This window comes from Lathamus discolor, chromosome 3, assembly GCF_037157495.1.
Source record: "Lathamus discolor isolate bLatDis1 chromosome 3, bLatDis1.hap1, whole genome shotgun sequence".
NCBI classification, from domain to species: Eukaryota; Metazoa; Chordata; class Aves; order Psittaciformes; family Psittacidae; genus Lathamus; species Lathamus discolor.
Genome location: NC_088886.1, coordinates 9,962,281 through 9,984,392, shown reverse-complemented (window position 1 = coordinate 9,984,392; position 22,112 = coordinate 9,962,281). Strand labels below are relative to the sequence as shown.

The following is a 22,112-nucleotide window of genomic DNA, read 5'->3' as shown; positions in this document are numbered from 1 at the left end:
GACTGATTTGAATTCACAGAAAGATTCACATCACCGGTCTGTGCTCATGCAGTTCCCCAGGGACAGCTCTCCATGCAGCCGGAGGCCAGTTTTGAGCACTGATTTTCCATTACACCCCTTGTCTTAGCAGGAGTCGGTAGTGTCCCAAACCTCCAAAACCAAGGAACAGCCTTGAAAAACTGCAAGACAAAAGGACAGGCAGCTCTCCCTCAGTGAATAGTGTGGTCTTGCAAACTGGGAGTTCACCAGACTGGGGCTTCATGAACCTAAACTCATTTCCTGAGGGCCTACAAGGATGCTGGGGAGGGACTCTTTATTAGGGACTGTAGTGATAGGACAAGGGGTGATGGGTTCAGACTTAAACAGGGGAAGTTTAGATCAGATATAAGGAAGAAGTTCTTTACTTTAAGGGTGGTGAGGCACTGGAATGGGTTGCCCAGGGAGGTTGTGAATGCTCCATCCCTGATGGTGTTCAAGGCCAGGTTGGACAGAGCCTTGGGTGACATGGTTTAGTGTGAGGTGTCCCTGCCCATGTCAGGGGGGTTGGAACTGGATGATCTTGAGGTCCTTTCCAACCCTAACTATTCTATGATTCTGTGATTCTAAGTCATTGCAACTGGGATGCTTTGCTGCAGCTTCCAGCATTTCTGTTCTGCTTAGGTTCATCTAATCCCCTTTGAGCTAAAAGCTGAGGACTCCTTTCATGGAGATAGGCTGCTAAAGACTGAGAGTACCAAGACAGCCAATCTAAGAACAAGCACATTTCTTAGGACCAGCTCTAGAGAACCACTTCTGGCTAATCCCTGCCCAACCACATTACTCTTCAGGATCCATATATGCAGCAAATACATTCCAAATTCAGTTCATGCCACCAAGCTTTCTGTAATTGGCCTACCTGATCTAAAACTAGCTTGGGTACCAACTCAGCATGGCATGGTAACTTCAGTGTGAAAGCTGAGGTCCCTGAAACTGAGTTTCAAATTGGCTAACTCAGGTCTATAAGCATCTAAATGTGTAAATAGAGGAAAATTACAAATAAGAGAAGATGTGGAGGGGGAAAAAGGGCTGAGAGCTTAGTGAAGTCTCTATGGGTAGTACACAATACTTCCAAAGACCAACTCTGCAAGGTGGCTCAAAAACTGTAGCATCACTGCTGACTTGAGTGTAAACTTGCCTGCAGGCAGGGTGGGCTGCAACCCCTAGAGCTTCACTCCCCACCACACCTACACGGATACCCTTCAGGGGAGCCCCAAACCCATCCTGCTGCTGCAGCACCCAGACAAATGACAGATGTATGCCCTGCCTGGTTTTACCTTCTTGTACATCTGGGTTCAATGAAGGCATGTTCAAAAAGAGAAAAAGGTGAGGAAAAAGAAGCAGAAGGGCCACAGGGATGAGCTGTGCATCTCCAACAGTTTGGGGGGGGTGATGCTTCTATCCCTGTTAAAAAGACTTCCACCAAATCCCTGAGAAGTCATGACCTCCATGTATGGTTTTTATTTGGTTTTCCACACCAGGTAAATCCTTGCTTTCCAAGCACATAGAATAAAAGAAACAAAAGAAGAAGCAAGCAACACCAATCCCTCCCCCAAGGCCTCCCTCCCTCCTCACCCCAACCTCGTCCCTGCTCCCCTTGGTAGCGATGCCAAAATATGCAGCCGGCCTCTCTATCTGAATGAAAGTTTTGATTAAAGAAGTCTTAACAAAACACAGTCAGAACAATGATCCTGGCCCCCTTTCTGCAAGCTTCCCCCAACTATGCAGTGTATATTTAGGACCACATTACAGGGACCTGTTCATTAATTGAATAAGGATGACAAGCCTGCAGTGTATGCAAATAGAGGCTTTGGTTTCAGTGGGGAGGGTAAATCTTAACTACCTAATGATACTCCTGCTTCATTTAAAACTCCTTTAACTTTGGGATACTTTTTTTCCAGCTTTCACGAGCTTGCAAACATATGGAAAAGTTCAAGTTTTTCTATTTCCCTTCCAAATGCTTTGTTTCCTTTGACAAAGAATATTCTTTTTTTCTGTCCTGACACTAAAACCATCACCTATTATATTGCCATGACACCCGAGTAAAGATACTGATCAAAGGGCAAAGCAGGGCAATAAAGTGAAAAAACTGGGGCCAGAAGGTTTGGTTTTGGGGTTGGTTTATTAAAGCATTGCAATTCTTTCTCCAAAGGTATTTTTCATTTTGTCTTCTGTTACACTGTGAGAGAGCAGCTGGTCAGTAGCGGGTACAGGCTCAGGTTTGGCTGCCTTGAGTATATATAGTTCAGGGCTTTTCAATGAGCTTCTTCCCATCCCTGCTTAGAAAGATTCTAGGGAAAGCCTGAATGTTTACGTGAAGACTGCAGTACGATTTTAACCCAAGGCAAGTGTGATCCAAGAGATATGGTTTGCAAAATATCACATAGCTTAGCAAGGAACAAAAAGCTGGTTAATAACACAACAGCAGCTGGGCTGGAGATAGACCTCCGGAGCTGACACCACAAGGCACTGCTGTGCAGAGATGGCCCTGCTCTCTCATTCAGCCCTAGCAAAACTCCAGGCTATTGCCAATCCAACCAGCCTAGCCTTCCTACGTACGCTGGCACCTGGAACTGGCATCTGGCATGATGACTTTCAGTTCTGTTTAAGGTGGTGAGGTTTGAGAGGTCCAGTACTGGACATAAAGATGCAGAACATCTCCATGAAAGCTTCTAGAAATGGAAGAGGGACCAGCCAGGAGAAAACTAAGGAATAATCCAAATGAAGTCAGTGAAGTAAAGACAAATTATGTTATCTTTGAAACTGCTTTCTTTGCATCTAAGCTGGTGGAACTGTATAAGCCTTGGCTTTATCAGTAATGAGCTCTCCCAGAGAAGAGAAGATCCAGGTCTGAAATCACCATGAGAGAGCACAAAGAGTTTACACTGGAGAACCTGATCTACAGTGTTTGCTATTCAGTAATGCAAAATAATAGTGCCAGACCAAGAAATGTTGTGTCAAGTAGTACCCAAGAACACAGTCTTTTCAGATAATGTCTAATACTGATCTTGCCAAGTCAGCCAGGACAAGCAAAGTGCCCCCTTGTTCCACATTTTTCCCCCCTCCCTGTCACAATGAGGTGACAAACACATCTTCTGGATAAAACAAAGGGAGGAAAAGCATTTTGTCCACCGAACCCACAAGATACTGTTTAAAAAACTAACAAGTCTTTTTCATTTCTCTTGAACAAGTCTTTCCAAGAAACACTTCATAAACCAGCTCTTTAAAAAAGAAGGGATAGTAAATGCTTTACAACAAACATACAGCAATGCACAGAAAGCAGCATGCTACTACCTTGAACTCCAAATGTTTTTACCAATCACTCCTTCATACTCTTTTATAGTTTATTCCCTTACTAATAAATACAGGTAGTCAACAATCCTTCAATGTTTTTAATGTAAATCAGCCCTTTTCTGAAGGTGAACATGTTCCTTCTCTAATAACACAGCAGTCTCTGAAAGAAAAATCTCTGCCTTTAAATGACTTGTTCCAATTTCTCTGCCTTTCTCTCCACTTCCATTGCTTTCTCCACGGAAACTGGAAAGAGGAAGGAAGGAACTTCCAAGGTAAGACAACTCTAAATGAAAACATGCAATAAAAGGTTTCAAGCAAGAACCTATTTTCAAAACCTGTAGCACTGAAATTATCTGGGCATGTTCCAGATTATTAATAAAAAAACAATCTCTGCAGTGCTTTCCCCAGCACTGTCATCAACAAGTAGACTTAACTCTCACAGTATGGATCTGTAACCAATTTTCTGAAACACATAAGCCAAAATATAATATTGCTCCAATCTGGAATCCTGTTCTGACATAATATGAAAATTAGACTCCGAAAATTTTGGCTGCACTTCTGGTTTTTTACTTCCAAATGCTCACAGTACACCGAGGCACAAAGCTGTAACTCAAGTGCAAGTGGAAAGAAAGTATGATCCCACGGCAGCAGATCAGGAGCTCTTGTGAACTATGGGAAGGCAAAAGCAGGATCCTGTACTACAGCCCAAAGAAGAGAAGGTGGGAGACAAGGGGGCACAAGCGGTGATGAGCAAACGTGTCACTAAACACCCGGGCAGCATCGGGACTGCCATCAATGTCGTGTTAACAGACACTTCTGGGAGCCTTAATGACCCCTTCCCTGGATCCAGAATGAGAAACTCATGGGACTAGCTCCCTTGGCGCCTGGGACAACCTTGCACTTGCTTCACTGGAAAGCCTATAATCATTTTCCCTGGAAGAACAAGAGGCTGTGCCAGTTCGCCTGCACTTTGTTAGAGCTGAAAACGATAAGATGCTTCCAAAGCGTTGCGTTACAATAGCTGTGCCTTCAGTTTATGGATTTATCTTTCTTTGCCCTAGATAAAACTCCATTCCTTGGACAAATTAGGTCTGCTTGTCATTCAACACCCTACCTAATGGTCTCAGCTGTGTGTTTCTGCAGTTATTGAAGCTGAAACATTCCACAGATAGTTTTGATTGATTTGAGAAGTGAGCTAGAAATTTAGTTGTATTTTATCCAGAATGAGAACAGAGCAAGTTAATGATGTAATTAGATTTATCAGGACCCTTAAAGTACTTGTTTCAATGCAGGATGATAACATTTTTGAAGGGGTACATAACACAACTTGGTGATTTATAAACAGCAAGTGCTTTGTGAAGTGAGGCACTAACCCTTTTCTTCTTTAGTTTAGAGAGGCTGACTACTGACATGGGGTTAGCATATGGATCTTTAATGCTGTATTATGAGGACTATCATATGCTTTTCAGAAGGCAACAGGCACTACGTAAACACTGTATGTCCACATGAATCCATGGGATTTTGAACTGCAGAGGCAACTGAAGATATGGGTGATATTGTTCTACCAAGTTATGCAAGAAGCTCAGCTGCTTCTAATGAACAGAGGTTGAAGAAGGAGGCACAGTAATCCCTGAGTATCTGAAAGGGTTTGAGACATGTCTGCAGGCTGTGGTGATCACCAAGCAACTTCACTGAATACCTTGCTTTTCTGTGTAGGATGAAGCCAAGACCCTACCTCTCCTGGCAACAAGAAGATGGTTATACTCAGGTGAGCATAAATCCCATGAACTAGGTCAGTGACTGGCCTCACTTGATATCTTCATTTTGATATCCAATGATAGCTGGGCCCATTCGGACTCATACAAAGCCTGCGGAGAATAACATTCTCCAGTATTTCAATGGGCTTTCAATACAGTCTAACACACAAGCCATAAGGGCTCTCTAGATGAAAGATGCTTTCAAAGTGGCAGGTATGACTCTTACACCATACTGTTTACCCTCTATGGGACAGGCAAATAACAAGTACACAACCAGGAGAAACTGTCTTGAAGAAACCTACTTGTAAAGTAAGCAGTGTAGCTGCAAGCCTCTGATATGGCAGATAAGTAGTGAGAGAGGAGAAATCTTCTCCTGAGATAGGAAGCTCTCCTCAAGGCAGGAGCATGGCTGAAGACAGAAGAGTAGAAAGAATAGCTGGAGCCAACAGGTATAGTTTTTGGGAGAGGTTGAAGTAGAAGAGTCTTAGCCTTGTCTTTTTGATCTTCCTCTTAACAAAGCATATATAGGAATACAAGGAAACACAGAACCAGCTAATTCTATGCTGGCAAAGATGAATCTGCTTTACAGAATTGTCCTTAAACAAATGAGCAACTCTAAACCAACCACAAGACTGCAACTGGTGCAAGGTACTGCTGAACCCAAACCTCAGATGTTTATGTTCAGAGAAAGACCTTTATATCAGATTTCCTGCACCCTACTTTTCTTCCACCAAGGCTTCAGGTCATTCGGCAATGTCTCAGGTAAGAAAAAGTATCCTCTAGAGGTAGATAATTTACTAAGTTTGCACTAAAAGATCATTTACATTTTAAAGCATCTGGACATGCTGACCTTGATGCGAAGGGTTAACCAATGTACAGGGGGGTTACTGCTTGTTCATGCTTATCCTACTTGCAATGTATAAGTGGGTAGGTCTTAACAATGCTTGCTTAACAATGTTACTGCTCGTTCATGCTTACCGTGCTCCCCATGAATGCTAGAACAAGATATAAGGACATAGCTAGTGTTAAAAGGTAGGGACCGTGGCTTGATTCCCGTCTTTGGACATCTAGGCTGGCTGAAATTGGCTCTGCGCTTTGGACAATGACCAAGCCTCCAGGGAGCATGCGTAATGACTAGAGGTGAAAAGTTCAGGCTCGAGGAAGACTCATTTACTTCATCTTGAGATCCTCACCCACGACCACTAGGAGGAATGGTGCAGGTGCAAAGGACTTCTTAGCTCATTATAATATGGGGGGGGGGTAGGACATGAATATGTATAGGCGTGTTGTGCAACCTCATGCATATGTATAACTTCAGAGGATAAATGTAAAGGGGAAACAACGCTGAGGTGCGCATGCCTTTGGAGGAGCTATCCCCCATGCACCTCAGCGCTGAATAAAAGCACACTTACTTTACAACTTTAACGAGTTGTGGAGTCTATCCGCGTATCAACCTCAATTCCCTTGCGAGAGCGTCACACAGAATACAGAAGTTAAAGCTAGTGATCTAATCCAATGGGGTTTTGCTTGTAAGGAACTTGTTTCAAAAGGACACAAAGAATCTGACTTCTTTGAGGGGAAAACAGTTTGAAGAAAGAGCAGAAAATACGCCTGTCCTATCTTTAACTTGGAATACTTTTCTTCTGTATCATTTTGACTCTTTGCCCAGAAACTCCAACATAAGCCTCTTGATTACAAAAGTCACAAGAGAATGAAGTGTTTGCAGAAAGCTGTAGAAGGAGAGATGTTTCCTACTCCCCTTCTGGGTCATGGTCTAACTGAATAAACTCAGCCCCTTAAAATTTTACTGAGTTTAAATAAGGATTTATGCGTTTGGGAAAACTGGTGCTTGGAAACAAGATATAAGGAGAAAGAGAGAGAAAGGAATAAGGAATGTCATATAACCACGGGAAAGCAGAGGTGTTGCCTCCTTTCACTGTTCTTAATTAAGACTTAAAAAACCCTAAAACACCACTGAAATTGAGAAGGATTTGTTTAGTCCTCACTGTCATCAATGCTGATGCCTCCAGGACAGGAAAACATCAGGGATTTAGGGCCCTGCTCACGCCCCTCCGTTTCAGGCACCTTACCCTGGCTAAGCTGGGCTTCCCAACCCCAAGGCAGCAGCATCTGCCTGGGAAGGTCCTGTCCATGTGTGCCAAAGGAGCTCTTCTCTGATCAAGCTCCTGCTCTGGTCTTAGAAATAACTTTCCCTGCACTCTTCCTCCCAAGGCACAGGTAAAAGACCCTGCGCACTGGGAGACTTGGTTCCAGAAGGATTCTGTCCTCTTCTCCCAAACGCTGCAGGAGTCAAGAAGACTGGTGCTGACAAACTGCGTATTTCCCAAATTCCCTTGGGGAGGCTCAAGAAACTCATCCATAACTCCTTGAGTCTACAGATTCAGTATGGCTGCTTCTGGTCTTTTTTTCCACTCCAGGATGAGTTTTGCTCTAAAGTCATCTCAGTATCTTGTAGACAACTATTGAAGATGCTAAGTCTCCCAAGATTAACGCTAGAGGAATTTAGGAAGTTACTGCACCGAGATAAATACTCCCTATCACTACTATCCCTGCAGTAATGTTAGACTTTCTCAGCTACTTCACAGTTCATTACAGTGACCTAAAACAATGGCTCAGAAGTGAGGCAACTGATGGGCAAGTTCACCTTTATTCTGCAGCTCCTGTTTGATCTTCCAGGGACAAGCAGGCACTAATGACCTTATAAACAGCCCCCAGACGAATCCTCAAAGAATGAGAGCGGCAGCCTTTTCCAGGTCTCCCTGGATACATCGGACAGAGCTGAATTCCTGCCCTCCACTGTTCACATTAAGCGCTGAGTCCAACAACTCCATTCCTGATCTTCTGTTCTTTCCTATGTGGTATTTCAAAGTTGCATTAATGGTACCAGCTCCAAGGACTTATCAGACCCTCTGAAGAGCTGGGCCAGCAGATGGATATCACAGAAGAATGGGCACACCTTCTAAAACCACTGTGACACTCTTCTCTCCCAAGACTGTATGGGCATGGGTACCTGCCCTGAAGTATAACTGATGATGCATCTCATTTGGTATATTTATGGTTTTTCTGCACTTGTAGCCCATCGTTTGTTGTCACCTGATGAGACATTCAGTACACTCTCAGCGCATGACAAATCTCTGTGCCTACATTTAATGTCTCAAGAGAAAGATCTCATGGGCGATGCTTTGTGTGTAATATTTAAGCCATGCTAATCTAATTTGGTAACCAAATGGCACAGACTTTCTATGGCAGAGAGTCTATTATCCTTGCAAAACCACACAGAATAAACTTTGGAATTATCACAACTGGCAAAAGTTGACCTGAATAGGGAGTTTATTTAGGGTTTAATTTTCTATTTTGTTCTGCTTGCAATTAAAATAAATGGTGTAGAGCTGGTTTATAAAAACACGACCAAACAAAAACCCTCTTTACCCAAATTAAAAACAACAACCTATGAGAGGGAAGTACTCCACAACATTTAGAGTTCTGCAGGGACTAGTATACATATAGGGATTTTAATTTTCCATGGCCTGCAAGTGTTATAATCTCTATCAACTGTGTGCACTCTGGGATTGTGACTAACACCAGTGCTTGAACTCTGATTGGTTGTTGGCTGCTTGCTTCTTTCTTTAACACTGATTTTAAACTCGCATTTGATCCATCAATTTGCAGGGATAAAGAAGCTTTTACAGCACTCTGTTCCTCTCAAGTCTAACCCACAGGTCTGTTACAGGACATTGTGTCAATAAATCACAGGTGTCTGTGATTCAATGCAACCAGTGTGAACAGCCACAACTTGTCTTAGGGATAAAGGCTTTACTGCAGGAGAAAATACACTAACAGAGATTAGAAGATGACACAGGACATCCAGATGCCAGGGACCTTAAAGCTCATCCAGTTCCAACCCCTGCCATGGGCAGGGATACCTTCCACTAGACCAGGCTGCTCAAAGCCCCATCCAACCTGGCCTTGAATGCTGCCAAGGATGGGCCAGCCACAGCTTCTCTGGTCAACCTGTGCCAGTATGTCACTGCATTCACAGTAAAGAACTTCTTCCTTATATCTAATCTCCTTAAATCTACCCTCCTTCAGTGTAAGGCTATTTCCCCTTGTCCTGTCACTACATGCCCTTGTAAAAGGTCTCTCTCCAGATTTCTTGTACCTTCCTTCAAGTACTGAAAGCTGCTCTAAGGTATCCCCAGAGCCTTCTCTTCTCCAGGCTGAACAACCCTGTCTCTCTCTGCTTGTCTCCATAGGGGAGGTGCCTCAGTCTGTCACCTTGTGTGCTGTGCCTCAGCATTGCAGGGATAGCTAAAACCATTGATTTCTCCAGGATCCCCCAGCTCTCTAAAGACTGAACTTGCACCCCACATCTTCAGAGATGTATTCCTACCTGAGTCGCTTTCTCCCTTTACTTTTCAGTGCAAGGCTGTCCAGAATGAACAGCTCTGGCAGCTTTAGTATTGCACAGACTTCTGTTTCAGCACTGCGCCATTAACCACTCTGTTACGTCCTGATTAGTCACGCTAAAACAACGCTTCATTTTCTAAGACTGGATTAATTGGGACAGCAAAAGGTTTTTATTCCATCCATTATCATCAACCACACTTTCTACTATTTGAAAATGATAACCAGATAGGGAAAAGAAGGATAGATGACCATTTCTCCAGAATTTAAGGACTTCTGATTGTCCAAGTTCATACAGGTCCTCTCCAAGCACCTGAGCAGGAACATGGGAAAATGCAACAGAAAATGAGAGAGAGGACACATCCAAGGACCAAGTTTCTCCAACAGGAAAGGAGAAAGAGTAACCTGTGTATTAAATAAGAATCTCAAAGTTTGCCATGAACTATCAAACTGGTCTGGAAAGCAGATTTCTGCTCCATTGAGAGTTTTTAGTAGCACTGGATAACTAAGATAAACAGAGACTGAAGGGCTGCCTGAGACACATACAAAATCATTGAATTATGACATGTTTGAGAAGTTATTTACTTTACAGACTATTTACATAAAGTTCACTTCCTCTTCATATATAAGCTCAAATATTACAAGGCCTTTTTTTTTTTTTATGCCCTTAATGAGGAGACTACATTCAAGAGCCCCACAAACATCCATACTAACTTATTTTCAAGCACATTCCTCGGAAAGCTTTCCAGGCAGTCCCTTCCTCGTTCCAAGTTACAAATGATAGGACAAGAGGAAATGGCCTCAAGTTGTGCCAGTGAAGGTTTAGACTGGATATTAGGAACAATTTCTTCACCAAATGGGATATCAAGCATTGGAACAGGCTGCCCAGGGTGGTGGCTGAATCGCCATCCCTGGAGGTATCTAAAAGGCATGTAGATGTGGTGCTTAGGGACATGGTTTAGTGGTGGACCTGGCAGTGCCAGGTTAATAGTTGGAGTTGACAATCTTAAAGGCCTTTTGAAACCTAAATGATTCTATGATTCCCCAGAGCCCAAGCAATAGAAAGGAAACCTCACTCTCCCACCAGGTAAATGAGGATGAAAAGGAAACACAAGGCATCAAACTGAAGAGATAAAGTGGAGATGGAGCACAAAATGTTAACCGGGACATCACTATTTGCTGGTTTGTTGTCAATTAACTGGCCCATCTGCAAACCTTTGCCTACCTGAGAAGTGTCATGGTTGAATATGACAGCATTCAGGTCTCCACAGTTATAATGCTTGATGAGATCTTCGGTGGTATACGGGGCCTGCAAACTACCTGCTCGGAGGCTTTCATGTTGCAGCAGAGTTTGGTTTAGAGCGAACAGCACCTGTAGAAACACAGTCAATAAAACGGGAGAAGTTAAATATTGGGAATCAAAGCAGCAAAGCCTAAAATGACAAACTTTGGAAAACTCTCCTCTGCACCTGAAGTCTATTAACCCATTAATGAACCCATTCTGGCCCACAGTAACAAGGGCTGGTCTTCAGGCATTCCCAACTGGAAGCAGAGTCAGATGTAACATCCCCTACTAGCAGAAGACCTTATTATAAGCTCCTTGGTTTTACACATAAACTGTAACTTGACAACACATATATGACTCAGAGGTCATGGCCTGAGAACTTTTAGGCTATCTGTGCTGACTAGTAGGCTACATGAGAGACACTGGAATGAAAAAGGAGACTGTCTCTGACTGCTTCCAGACTCCTAGCTTAAATCCAAAGCCCAAACTCAGTTGGAAGGTTTTTAATGAAAATCAAATCTTCTGCACTTCTGTAGTCACAGCTGTTGCATTGGGACTTTCTGCGTAGTTTTAGTAGCAGAACTTTAGCAAATTCATTATTAGTCTCCCTCCTTTAGTCTTTCCCCCTTCATCCACCATTTTACAAAGTGAACAGAGACGCTGAACCGTAACACTGTCCCGGCAGACTAGTCAAGTGTCCCCATCTCAAGCCTGAAAATAGCAGAGAAGCACAAGCACTCTTTACTACATAAATTTTGGTAACAACAAAAAATAAATGTCCTTAGAGATGGTACTTTTTTCCTTGCATTACCAAAAAGGTTACTAAATTTCATGTGAATTACCACAAACCTTTTTATATTTGATATAGGCTGTGGGAGTAATTTATACCCGTTACTGAAACACCAAGCCTGGGCTTTTCACGTTCAGCTTTCTAAGAACCCCTTCCAAAGAAACTTGATAAAAAGTAGATGAATAAATGAGAAGAACAGCAGTTTAGACAGGTTGTCACAAATCATATAAATAAGCAAACACACTTTTCCTAAAATAAAGTGATCCATCGTGACTGCAAATTCAGACTTCTAAAAACTATATTGGTATGTCATTTTTCATAAGAGACTCCTGCATCCCTCAGCCTCACATTTCACCATGTTTTCAGATTCTCTTATTTATAACAGCAGTGCCCTATCCATCCCAAAGAATAGCCATCATCTCAAGAGCTGGGTAAAGTAACCCATGCCAAGCTCCAGCTGGCCCAGCAAGGCTGCGGTCTGTGACACAGATTCTTACCTACATTCTTAACTTCAAGCAACTGAACCTCTTTAAGGAGTGAACCCCAAGGGAGTTTAAAATTAACATTGTACGTGTGTATGTGCAGGATGAAAGCACTTACTAGTTTAAAATTATGATTCCCACTTAAGTTTATCTGAAGAAAAGGAAACAGTCACTTGGATTTGCTCCTGCCAAACCTCAGGTATATTATTATTATTATTATTATTATTATTATTATTATTATTATTATTTAATTATTATTATTACTATTATTATTAACAACAACAACAACAATAAAAGTATCTCCATGGCATTAACAGCCTCTTAATATAAACCTGCTCCATGTTAAAACACACAAATGGTTGAGAACAAGTAAATGTTACTTTTTAATTTACTATTAAAAAATATCAGGATGGTCTTTCAACTGAACCTGTTACACCTCAATTTCGCAATCGGTTCCCATTAAGATCCAAGCCTAAAAGATTTCCTTGCCCAAATCTAAGGATCTCTTAAGGCTTTTCTACAAAGAGATCAATCTTCCTCAGGACCACAGCCTGAAGTTAAGCATCTTCCTACCTCAGTTTTTCTCTAATTTAAAAAATCTGCAGAAAACACAGTTTGAAAAATTTCTAAGCTTTGAAAGGAGCTGAGATTTTTCTTTTTCCCCTAAGGGCTACAGCTCGAAGAGGAAATGGTTCATCCCAGGATTTCCTGGGGATTCTAAACATTTTGGCTAATAAAAAATGAAAGCTTAGAAAAACACTGACAGGAAAACTGAGAGCAGAGGTTTTCCCAAAATGCTTTTAATAAAATCCTTCTCATTTGTGACTTTTTAAACAAGGGATGTTGCTGGATCTTTATATACAAAATACGTATACACACAGGCACACACATACACAAACCACCAACAAACCCTGAGAGGAAGACTCTGCTTTATGATAAAATATTAAGAAGGTGATAAACAAATCCTTACTTGACTCCCAATCCCTTTTTCTTTCGTTTGGCTATTCTGGCTTCCTGGGGAAAACAGCCCTGTGCATTAATGATCTGGGTCTGTCTGCCTGTCTCCTCCTAATAAATTCAAAAGCTATTAGCTGACTTCAGTCACATTTGCAGAGGGTCAGAGGTCTTAATGAAAACGTTCCTTGAAAATAAGTGCCAGGCTGCAGAAAAGCCCACAGTACAAGTTTGTATCTTGCAACAATTAATATTCTTATGAGAATTAATATTATATGATTCTATGAGTCTAAGACTACACACAAGAGAGAACGAATTATTTGAGTGTACAACAGTAGATGGACACACACACACCAGACCCCAGACTTCATTAGTGTCAGGATGCTCATGCGCCTTATCTCTGCCTCTTGAGTGGCTTTGGGACCTAGAGGTGATGCTGCTACCACTGCAGGGAGCATATTGCTGGGTTCAAACTGCTGCCCAAAAAGCAACTAAAGAGATTTTATTTTAGTAAGGAAGTTAGAGCTAGAAACAAAAATATGCGAAAGAAAAACTGGAACCACTTAAAACAGATTCCTAGAGAAGTCTTGCTTAAGCAAACCATAACCACTATGGGTTTTGGTCAGGCGGCTCAAAACAAACTTGGAGAGAAGTGGGGTCTTGTCGCAGTTGCCTGCTCGTTGGCTGGATTTGTAGGCCATTTCCTTCAGCGTCAGGTTAAAGCCATCTTAAAACCTGAATTTATTTTTACTTACTGTTCAGATAATGCCACAAAAACAATGCTGTTTCCTTTCCTTCTCTCTATCTTAATATCAGTGACCCCACGACCTCCAGCCTAAACCTCTATCTGAGTTAAATCTCCCAGAGGTGCCTGAGATTACTGAACAACTGATGACTTCAAAATAAACACACTTAGAGCGACTGCCTATACACAGTCCCACCTAATAAATACAGCAGACAGTATTTGTTCTGGGAAGCGATGGGAAGTATGACTTTGGCTCTGGGAAAGGGCATTTTTATTCATGCAATTTATGGTCCTCCCATCGGCACACTTTGAAAGCCATTTTTGCACGGCTGTCTCTCGCCCTCGCTTGTGAACAATCAACCATGGACAACAGAAAGAGGGCTTTCACCCTGCCAGGAGGAAGCCTTTTTATGCGAGTGGTGTCATTCTCCTCTGCAAAGCAGCAACCCAACACACAGATTTAATTTGGGTGTTTGGAGACACCACCTTAGCACTTAGGGTGGACCTATGGGTACTGTTTTACTGCCTAAGAGAGTGGGTACCACCAGTCCTACACAGCACCAGGAATCAGTGGTCCATACCTTTTAGAAGCTCATCTGCACACACTATGGCCATCTCCAGGATAGGGGGCTGGACCAGTTATTTCTGCCTTGGGAAGGTCAGAGGTGATTCAACAGAGAAGAGCTCTTGCATCACTGGTGACTTTAACTGAGGGATCCCCAGCTGCGGGGACATCAGCAGAAACCCCAAGTTTCATCTCTTGGTGAACAAGAGTGGGCTGTTTCTTATGTTTGTGTCAACTGTTCTCATCATCACCCAACAGCACCCATGCTGCTGCCCCGATTTAACCTTTGCTCTTTTGCCTCTATCATCTCGGGCACTTCAGTTGCAATCAGATCTGCAGAGACCAGCCTTTGCCACTTGCACAAGCTCACTACAGGCATCAATTAGAGACCAAAGGAGCCCAGTGAAGACCATAGCTATAACAGCTTTACTGATTACCTTGATAGTCAAACAGTATTTCCCTCTCTCCACAACAGCATTGGGTCTCAAGGGCCGCAGTGCATAAAAGTGTTGGTATCAACAGCTGTGCAAGTCGCTTTGTGACAGTTTGAACTTTGTTTTGCGAGCCCATGGGAGAGGCTGGAGGTCTGATTTTATGTGAGATTTTAATGAGATTTGGCTTTTAGGCAAATAAACCCAATCCACAGGAAGAGATCTAAAATAGCATTGCCTCCTTTTCAAACAGGGAGGGGAAGTGAACAGACATGTACCTAGACTGGGCTTAGGAACACTTGTGCTTTCCACCAGAAATCACGCTCTTCGCTGTATTTGGTTTGGGAGCAAAGCTGCATAAAAATACATTTTTTTTCCAATATACTCTCACAAACATTCATGCATCATGTTTAATTGTGCCACAAGTCTTCAACTTCAGGCTGGATATCTGAAGGCTCCTGAAGGCCTGCAATATATTAATGCTGTGTGTGACAGCTAAAGAGGAGAAATTATGGCCTTTGTACAGGACAGATTTCTCCATATACATCTTACGTGCATTTGTGCCAAGCTGAAGAGAATTAAAACAGCCCAGAAAACAAAACTCAAGTTAACCTTCATCAAATACAGCATCATGCCTGATTTATGGCATCTGCTTTTAAAGTCTTTTTGACCCTAAAGTCCTGAATGACATGCAAGAAGAAATAAGATGCTTACTGTTTTAAAACATGCTATTCAGTACATGGATTCTTTGTCATGATCATTACTGAAATTCAGCTCAAGGATGCAGTTAGCCGTATCCTTTCAGCTCTACATTCTTAATACTTTTGCATAGGTGAGTGAGTTGACTTTGACTATCCTTAAGGCTCACATGCTTTTCCAGAAATCAATTTCTGATGAACTCTGGTAGCAGCTCAACTCTCTGCCTGTCACCTTGTCCAGGAGGCCACAGTATGGCTTCCCAATCAAGTGGAAAGGCTGCCAGGTCCACCTCTTCAGTTTCTCTGGCTAAGGTTACAAAAGGTGCCTCAATGGAAGAACAGCTTTGTGTGGGGCCTTTGTAAAATAATACAAGGAAACTACTACCAGATAAAATATCTTACTAAATACATTGCTAATAAAATAGACTACAAATTCAGGAATTACAATAGAAGAAACAACTGTTGTGTTAAGGTGAACACAAATGGACCCACATTCTTCTGATGTGTTTACTGTACAGGAGACATGAGATTGAAAGGCAGCCCTGAGAAAAGTCTTAAGGCCAAACTTCAATGCTCAGACAAATTTCACTCTTACGTGATGGGGCAGAAATGACTTTCGAGTCGTAAACTTACCGAGGCTGAACTACAAACACTGCATCCACAGGGCTCCAGTAGCTGGAGTTACAGGATGACCCGTGCATAGAACCATGATTAATAACAATACCACAAAAACAAGTACTTAAATTTCATAGTATGATGTCAGCTCTTGAGCAGGCAACTGTTGTTTTCCTTTGCTCCCTCTTCTGGACATGTGCCACCACAATGCAAATATTAAACAAGCATTAGGAAGTGTTTGAGTGTCTATATCCTGTCAGTGCCCAAACTGCAAATCTGGAAGAGAAATGCCCTGCTTGGTTTACAACAAACTGCAATATAAATACTGAGTTATATGTTTTTTCAGGGGTTCTTCTTTTCTTGTTATCCTTTTCTGTACTCAAACAGAAAATCAAATATACAGTTTCAGGTCAAAACAGTGACTTAGGGGTGAAAAAAGAGAGGAAAGAAAAGTAAAGAAACAAACCCCCAGTCTGAGATTTTTCCAGATTAATGAAAAGTAATAAAAGTGTTTGCCCAAATCTGTTCAGTTCCATTGGTTTTCAGAAGACGGGTTTCCCCTTTCTTTGAATCTCTTGTGCAGTTGCTAGGAATTAGTGAGCTGTGAAACTCACCTAATGAGGTCAGCATCAGGAAATAGCTCCGAAAAAACAGGTCCTAGGGGATCTACTAAAGGACTCCCCCAGTGTCCAAATGAAATCCTGGATGCATCGGCACATTGTACAGTCAGGGCTGTGAGAGGAACGTGCCTGACTTTGTTGTTGTTGTTCCTATAAAGGGACAGCTAAGGAAAGTGAAACTATTAACTCATCCACTGGAATTTCTGCTCACAAACCGTGCCCCCTGTTAAAGCTCCTCATAAAAGCCTTTCGTCTAGTTGGTTCCATATGTTCCCCAAACCCACAGTTATTGCTTCTGAAAGGCAGGAGTAGTTAACAGTCTGCGGCTTGGCACTGACCAGGGAGACCTAAGGACCTCGCTTTTCTCCCCTCCCTTTCAAACTACCAATTAACCAGTTTAATAAAACAATTTGAATCTGACCAAGGTGCTTGGAGAACCCCCTAACCACCACCTATCCTACCGGCTTGGCTATGACGGTGACACATGGACATGGCCTGGTGCAAAGCAGTCATGCGACTAATGTGCAGCTCCAGGACTGAGATTGGTTTCCTCGATGCTGAGAAAGCTGAGAGATTGGGGTTCCAGCCTTCAGCCTGGCTGAAGCATACCCAGAGCTCCTGCTAAAGCTTAGTTCAAACAGCTTGCCTTCAGCCCCTTGTCTTTTCACTTAATGCAAAGCTTCGATGATGAACTTGCATGTGCAAAGGTACTTATGGTTAATTCTTTTCTGTGTGTTTTGGTTGAATTGAGGCATTCAAAAGCAACAGAAACAATTTGTAGACAGAAAACAACACAATGCACACGAGATCCCCATTCCGTCAGTCCCAAGATCCTCAAGCCGGAGAAGGACTCTCCTGGTTGACAACAGCTCTTGCGCATTCCTTGGGCTGACACTACTATCCTATTACTTCTGCACAACATTCCAGAATTCAGCAGGGCAGTCACACTGTTATCTCAGAGCCCGGAGAGCAGTTGTTTGGTGGGTTACCTGATAGAACAGGTGAGCTAGCTATAGTTTGTGCTCTTAGGTACAAGTCTTCCCCTGCAAAAGGTCATTAAGACAACAAAGACCACGGGGTTAATTTCTGTCTTGACAGCAGTTCAGAAAAATGGTGTCATTCCTGAGATAGATATATATATATACTACAAATACCATGCACACCTTAAATAGGTTAAAACATCCCAAAACTAGGTCCCTAAATACATTAACTGAAGTCAGCAGAAGCACCATCACAAACATTATTGGAAGAAGGGTTAAGATCCAAAACTTTTTCTTCTAAATGTAGTGAACTGTGTTGCTTTCTAAAGCTACTTTGGAAGAAAGGGAGTGGGGAAAGAGCTTTGATATGGAATTTCCATTATTTCCCTTTCTGTGAACCACCACACTGGGGTGGAAGGATGTTTTCATCTCAATGCCCTCAGCACATCATCAGCAGAGTCTCTTTTGCCAATAACTCAGCTTGAGTTACTGAGTAATTGTGTGAGCAGTAACTGTAGGATAAATCCCTGCTCTGGTCAATGCCCAAATTCAAGCTTAAGCAAATAAATTAAAGAAATAACAGAAGGGAGAATTTGCAACTTAATGAGAACTGAAACAGCGGAGGGGACAGAATTACCTCTGTTAAATCTGCTGCCTAAAGCTATGGCTTTTGTGTAGTTTGTATTTTGGGGATTTACTTGCATCCAGTACTCTTGCATAGGTCCGGTTTCTCAGTTGTACTGAGCTCAGTAGATTAAACTTGATGACTAAAACCTACCAAAAAGGCTAAATATTTGCAGCAAAAGAGTTGCACTCTGAGCAGTCCTGATTCTGTGAGTGCTTTTCTGGTTGAAGACCAACAAGTTCCACCCTGTTATCCCTATCCCAAGGGTACCTCACCACCTACTAGGCAACAGCAAACTCCTGTATTCAGAAACCTCAATGCTGCCTCAATGTCACGGAAATCCCCCCATGCAACTTAAGAGTTCTGCGGGCATGATAAGTTTGTGAGAAGGTTTGCAGAGAAGAGCAGTGCTCCAGGAGAGGTGCCACGGTGGCTGTAGCACGTTGCTCCAAAGGTGTCACTGAAACAAGAGCAGTCATCCCAGATAAGTCCAACACCCCTAAAAGTGTCTGGTAACGGATACTTTGGGAAAGAATGTAAGAAATGAGATGAGCAGAGGGTGAGCTTTTCTCAGACAACACTTCCCATCTTTTGGAAATATGCCAGTTGGAAGCTCGTGGTTGAAAATACCTCTTCTCCCATCACTCCTTCCCACCCACCTCCCTGCTCCCTAAGCTTTTACCTCCGAATTATCACTGTGCTTGATTGCACAACTCTATTTAAGAGTAGCCAGCTGCTTGATCTATGCACAGAGGAGGTCACAGCTTCTTACTTTGCTCAGCAATTCCATTCCCCAAATTGATGCCTGGCAGGATGCCCGAAGGGCAGTGCCCACGATCACTTTCCTACACCTTAAATGGGCACATTTTGGGACCATCACCTTCAAAGGGGGCACATGAACTCCTTCCCAAGAACCTGAAACCAGGTTTGCTCTCTTGACTCAGAAGTAAAATGGTTACCGGGCCCATCTGGGGTTTCAGTTTTACTTTTGTGCCTCCACCGCAACAGAAGGAATGTGGGAACATGCCCCAAGCGGAGCACACCAAGTTGGCCTAAGTGATAAGTGAGCTGCGATGAAAGGGGCACCCTCATGGAAAAAAACTTATAGCTCTGGTGGGGTTTGGGGAACTCCCGGTTTTAGGCAACCAGCCTGAGATTATCCAAAGAGAAAGCCTCGTTTCATGATATGCTAAGCATCCACCCATTGAGAAACGTAACCTACCCTGGGTGTGTTTAATTTGGGGTTTTATTCATGTTACTGCTTCATTTTGAACTGTTTCTTTTTAATTACCAGCTGAAGCTACACAGTAAAATGGACTAGCCCCACAGGCATGTTTTTCTTTCTATTATATTACATTGAGGCAGCAGATTAACTCCTTCAGCCATCCCAGCTTAACACCTCGCGATGCCAGCACGGCCCCTTTCCAGACCGCTGCTCCTGCAGCAAGAACGGCTGAAGGGGACATAGAGATCTGTGTCCTGAATTTCCAGCTCCCAGCCCAAGCTATCAGCAAAAAGAGGTGCCAATTTGAAAGAGATGCCAATAGCTCAGCACACTGGAGCATAAATCATAGGGAAGAGGAGCACTTTCCAGTGAGCCAGATGGAGCTACTGCCTAGGGGCAAGGACAAACACTTTGGGGCAACAACTGTTTCAGTTTTCTAGTGTCTATGTGGATGCGGCCAAGTTGGCAGCTGTAGAAAAGGGAACATTTCCTAAGCCTGAAGGTGATTATGTCCTCATGAGGCAAGCAGGGAAAGAAAAAGTTAAAAAAAGGAAAGAGAAAGAAGGTCAAGATTTGGAACAGGATGAGAAAAGGAGACCTTCAAGAGGAAGCAGAACAAGTCCGAATTAATTTTATTGTGCAAAATGTTCTTGCCATTATGGGAAATGGTGAACAAACATGGGGGACCCCATGTCTGTTAATAGACAAAGCGCTTGATCTTGCAATCTGCTCACTTCAGGTCTTTCTCACCTAGAGAAAATCCTGTACCATTAATCAGGGCATCTGATGGGATCCTATCTGTTACTGTGCACAGTGATCCAAAAGTGACCTCACCAGTACAACCCCTCTTTCCTCCTAGGAATTCACAGTTACATCCTCAGGATCCGCTTCTGGGTTGCAGTGCAAACCTTGTACAGTATGTAATATGGGGAGTACCAGCAGTAGCTCAAGTCCTCTATGCTTTGATGCGGCAGATCTGGGAGAGGAAACCACCACAAGAGTACATAGAGCACTGCCCATCACACTGGTAGCTGGAGCAAAAGGCTCATTTCCTTAGAAATTTAAGAGGAAAGAGCCCAGCACAAAGTGTATGGTTATTTGTGAATAAAGATCATCCCAAGAGTCCCTGGGTCCAAAAGGAGGGCTCACCCCAAACCTCCCACTGAGAGCAGGAGGGGTTTTGGATACAGAAGCAGCGTGTGAATGAACAGCCCATGCTGTACACCACCTCCTCCTCCAGCAAAAAGCCAGCACAATTAGGCAGTGACATTACAGTCCTGAGTAACAGATGGCCACAAAAAAATCCTACAAACAACTGCTTGGAGATGTTTTCCACCAAAGCCTCGGAAAGGACGCCGAAGATTACCAATCATAACTCACTGGGATGACAAGCAGGCTCTCTGCAGGAGGGTGGGTAAGGCTGGAGCTACACCATGGTGCTCCTCAAATGCAGTCTGATGTGGTTCCTTTGCAGGGCAGCAGCCTGCAGCCAAATATGACCCTTTGCAAATCTTTCACCATATACAGAGATGCCCAAGACAAAATAAGAGACACTTTGAAGCTCAGAGTACATGAGCAAGAGAAGAAGGCATCAGATCTACATGCTGCTGCCCTTGTGACCTGGGGAGCGCTGTATACTCCTTGTATAGCGTTACAGCCCTGTTGAAGTCTCTACAGGAGTTTTACCTGGAAGGAACAAGTTACATAAAAATGATGCAAAAGTCAGTTAACCAGGGAGAGAAGGTGACCTACCCATCAAATCACAGCAGCTCAAATTTCTAATACCATCTAATTGTAGCAAAGCACTTGCCTTCAAACTTAAGTGGAAATCAAAACTGATTACTTGCTATTCACCGAGTTATTTACATCAATTATTCAGCAAATAAATTCAGCTAACAAATAGCTTCAAGGGAACTGCAATCTATTCACAGTCAAGTTGCCAAGATAGAAGAACTTTATAAAATCCATTATTTCTAAATAATTACCCTTTTAGGTCATAATGACAAATTCAGACACTTTGTTTTCTACTATATATTAGGCTCCCTCAGTCTAATTCTATTGATTATGAATTATGGGAGGTTATCTTTCAAGAGATGGCTATAATTGCTATATTTTCATTATCATTGGGACTAAAAGATCATGTTGCTTGAAGCTTTCTTAGTCTAAACAGTCTTTACTCCAGTCGGAGGATGCCTATGCACAAACAGCTACTGGAGAGGATATACTGCTGAGGAATCAAGAAGAGCATTCACAGATTTTTGCTCGCCCGGCTAGAGCCAAGAATCAATTGTTGCTGTGAAACACATAAATTGGTGAATTCCAAAGAATCCATTCAAGTAACATCTTGGTTTTCCGTTTGGGCTTCTTGTTTCTTCTAACTACGAAGAAAGGGTCTAGAAGAATACTTTTTGCACAGCTTCAAATATTCCTGAAAGTGGAATATTTCCCCATATAAATAAATAATAAGAAGAAAGGTGATTAACAGTGTTTTCAGGCACCATTCTGGTCCGCACTCACAAACAGCAGAGAAAACACCTGAAAAAGAAAGAAGCCTCAGGTTCACCTTCTGCCCCTTTAGCCACATC

The 22,112-nt window shown here is 42.7% G+C and overlaps 1 protein-coding gene and 1 long non-coding RNA gene across 4 annotated transcripts in view; one reads left to right on the top strand and one right to left on the bottom strand.

Annotated features, from left to right (window-relative positions):
• TRABD2B (TraB domain containing 2B) overlaps positions 1-22,112 on the bottom strand; it is a 293,609-nt gene that overhangs the window by 123,148 nt on the left and 148,349 nt on the right. For all 3 annotated transcript variants that reach the window (XM_065673393.1, XM_065673395.1, XM_065673396.1), the window contains exon 3: positions 10,738-10,884. In XM_065673393.1, coding sequence (XP_065529465.1) covers positions 10,738-10,884 — 147 coding nt within the window. The remainder of the gene's footprint in view (positions 1-10,737; positions 10,885-22,112) is intronic.
• On the top strand, positions 4,703-6,506 carry LOC136010834 (uncharacterized). Its single transcript, XR_010611024.1, has 3 exons — positions 4,703-5,098; positions 5,607-5,849; positions 6,159-6,506. It is a non-coding gene; the product is annotated as an uncharacterized LOC136010834 (long non-coding RNA).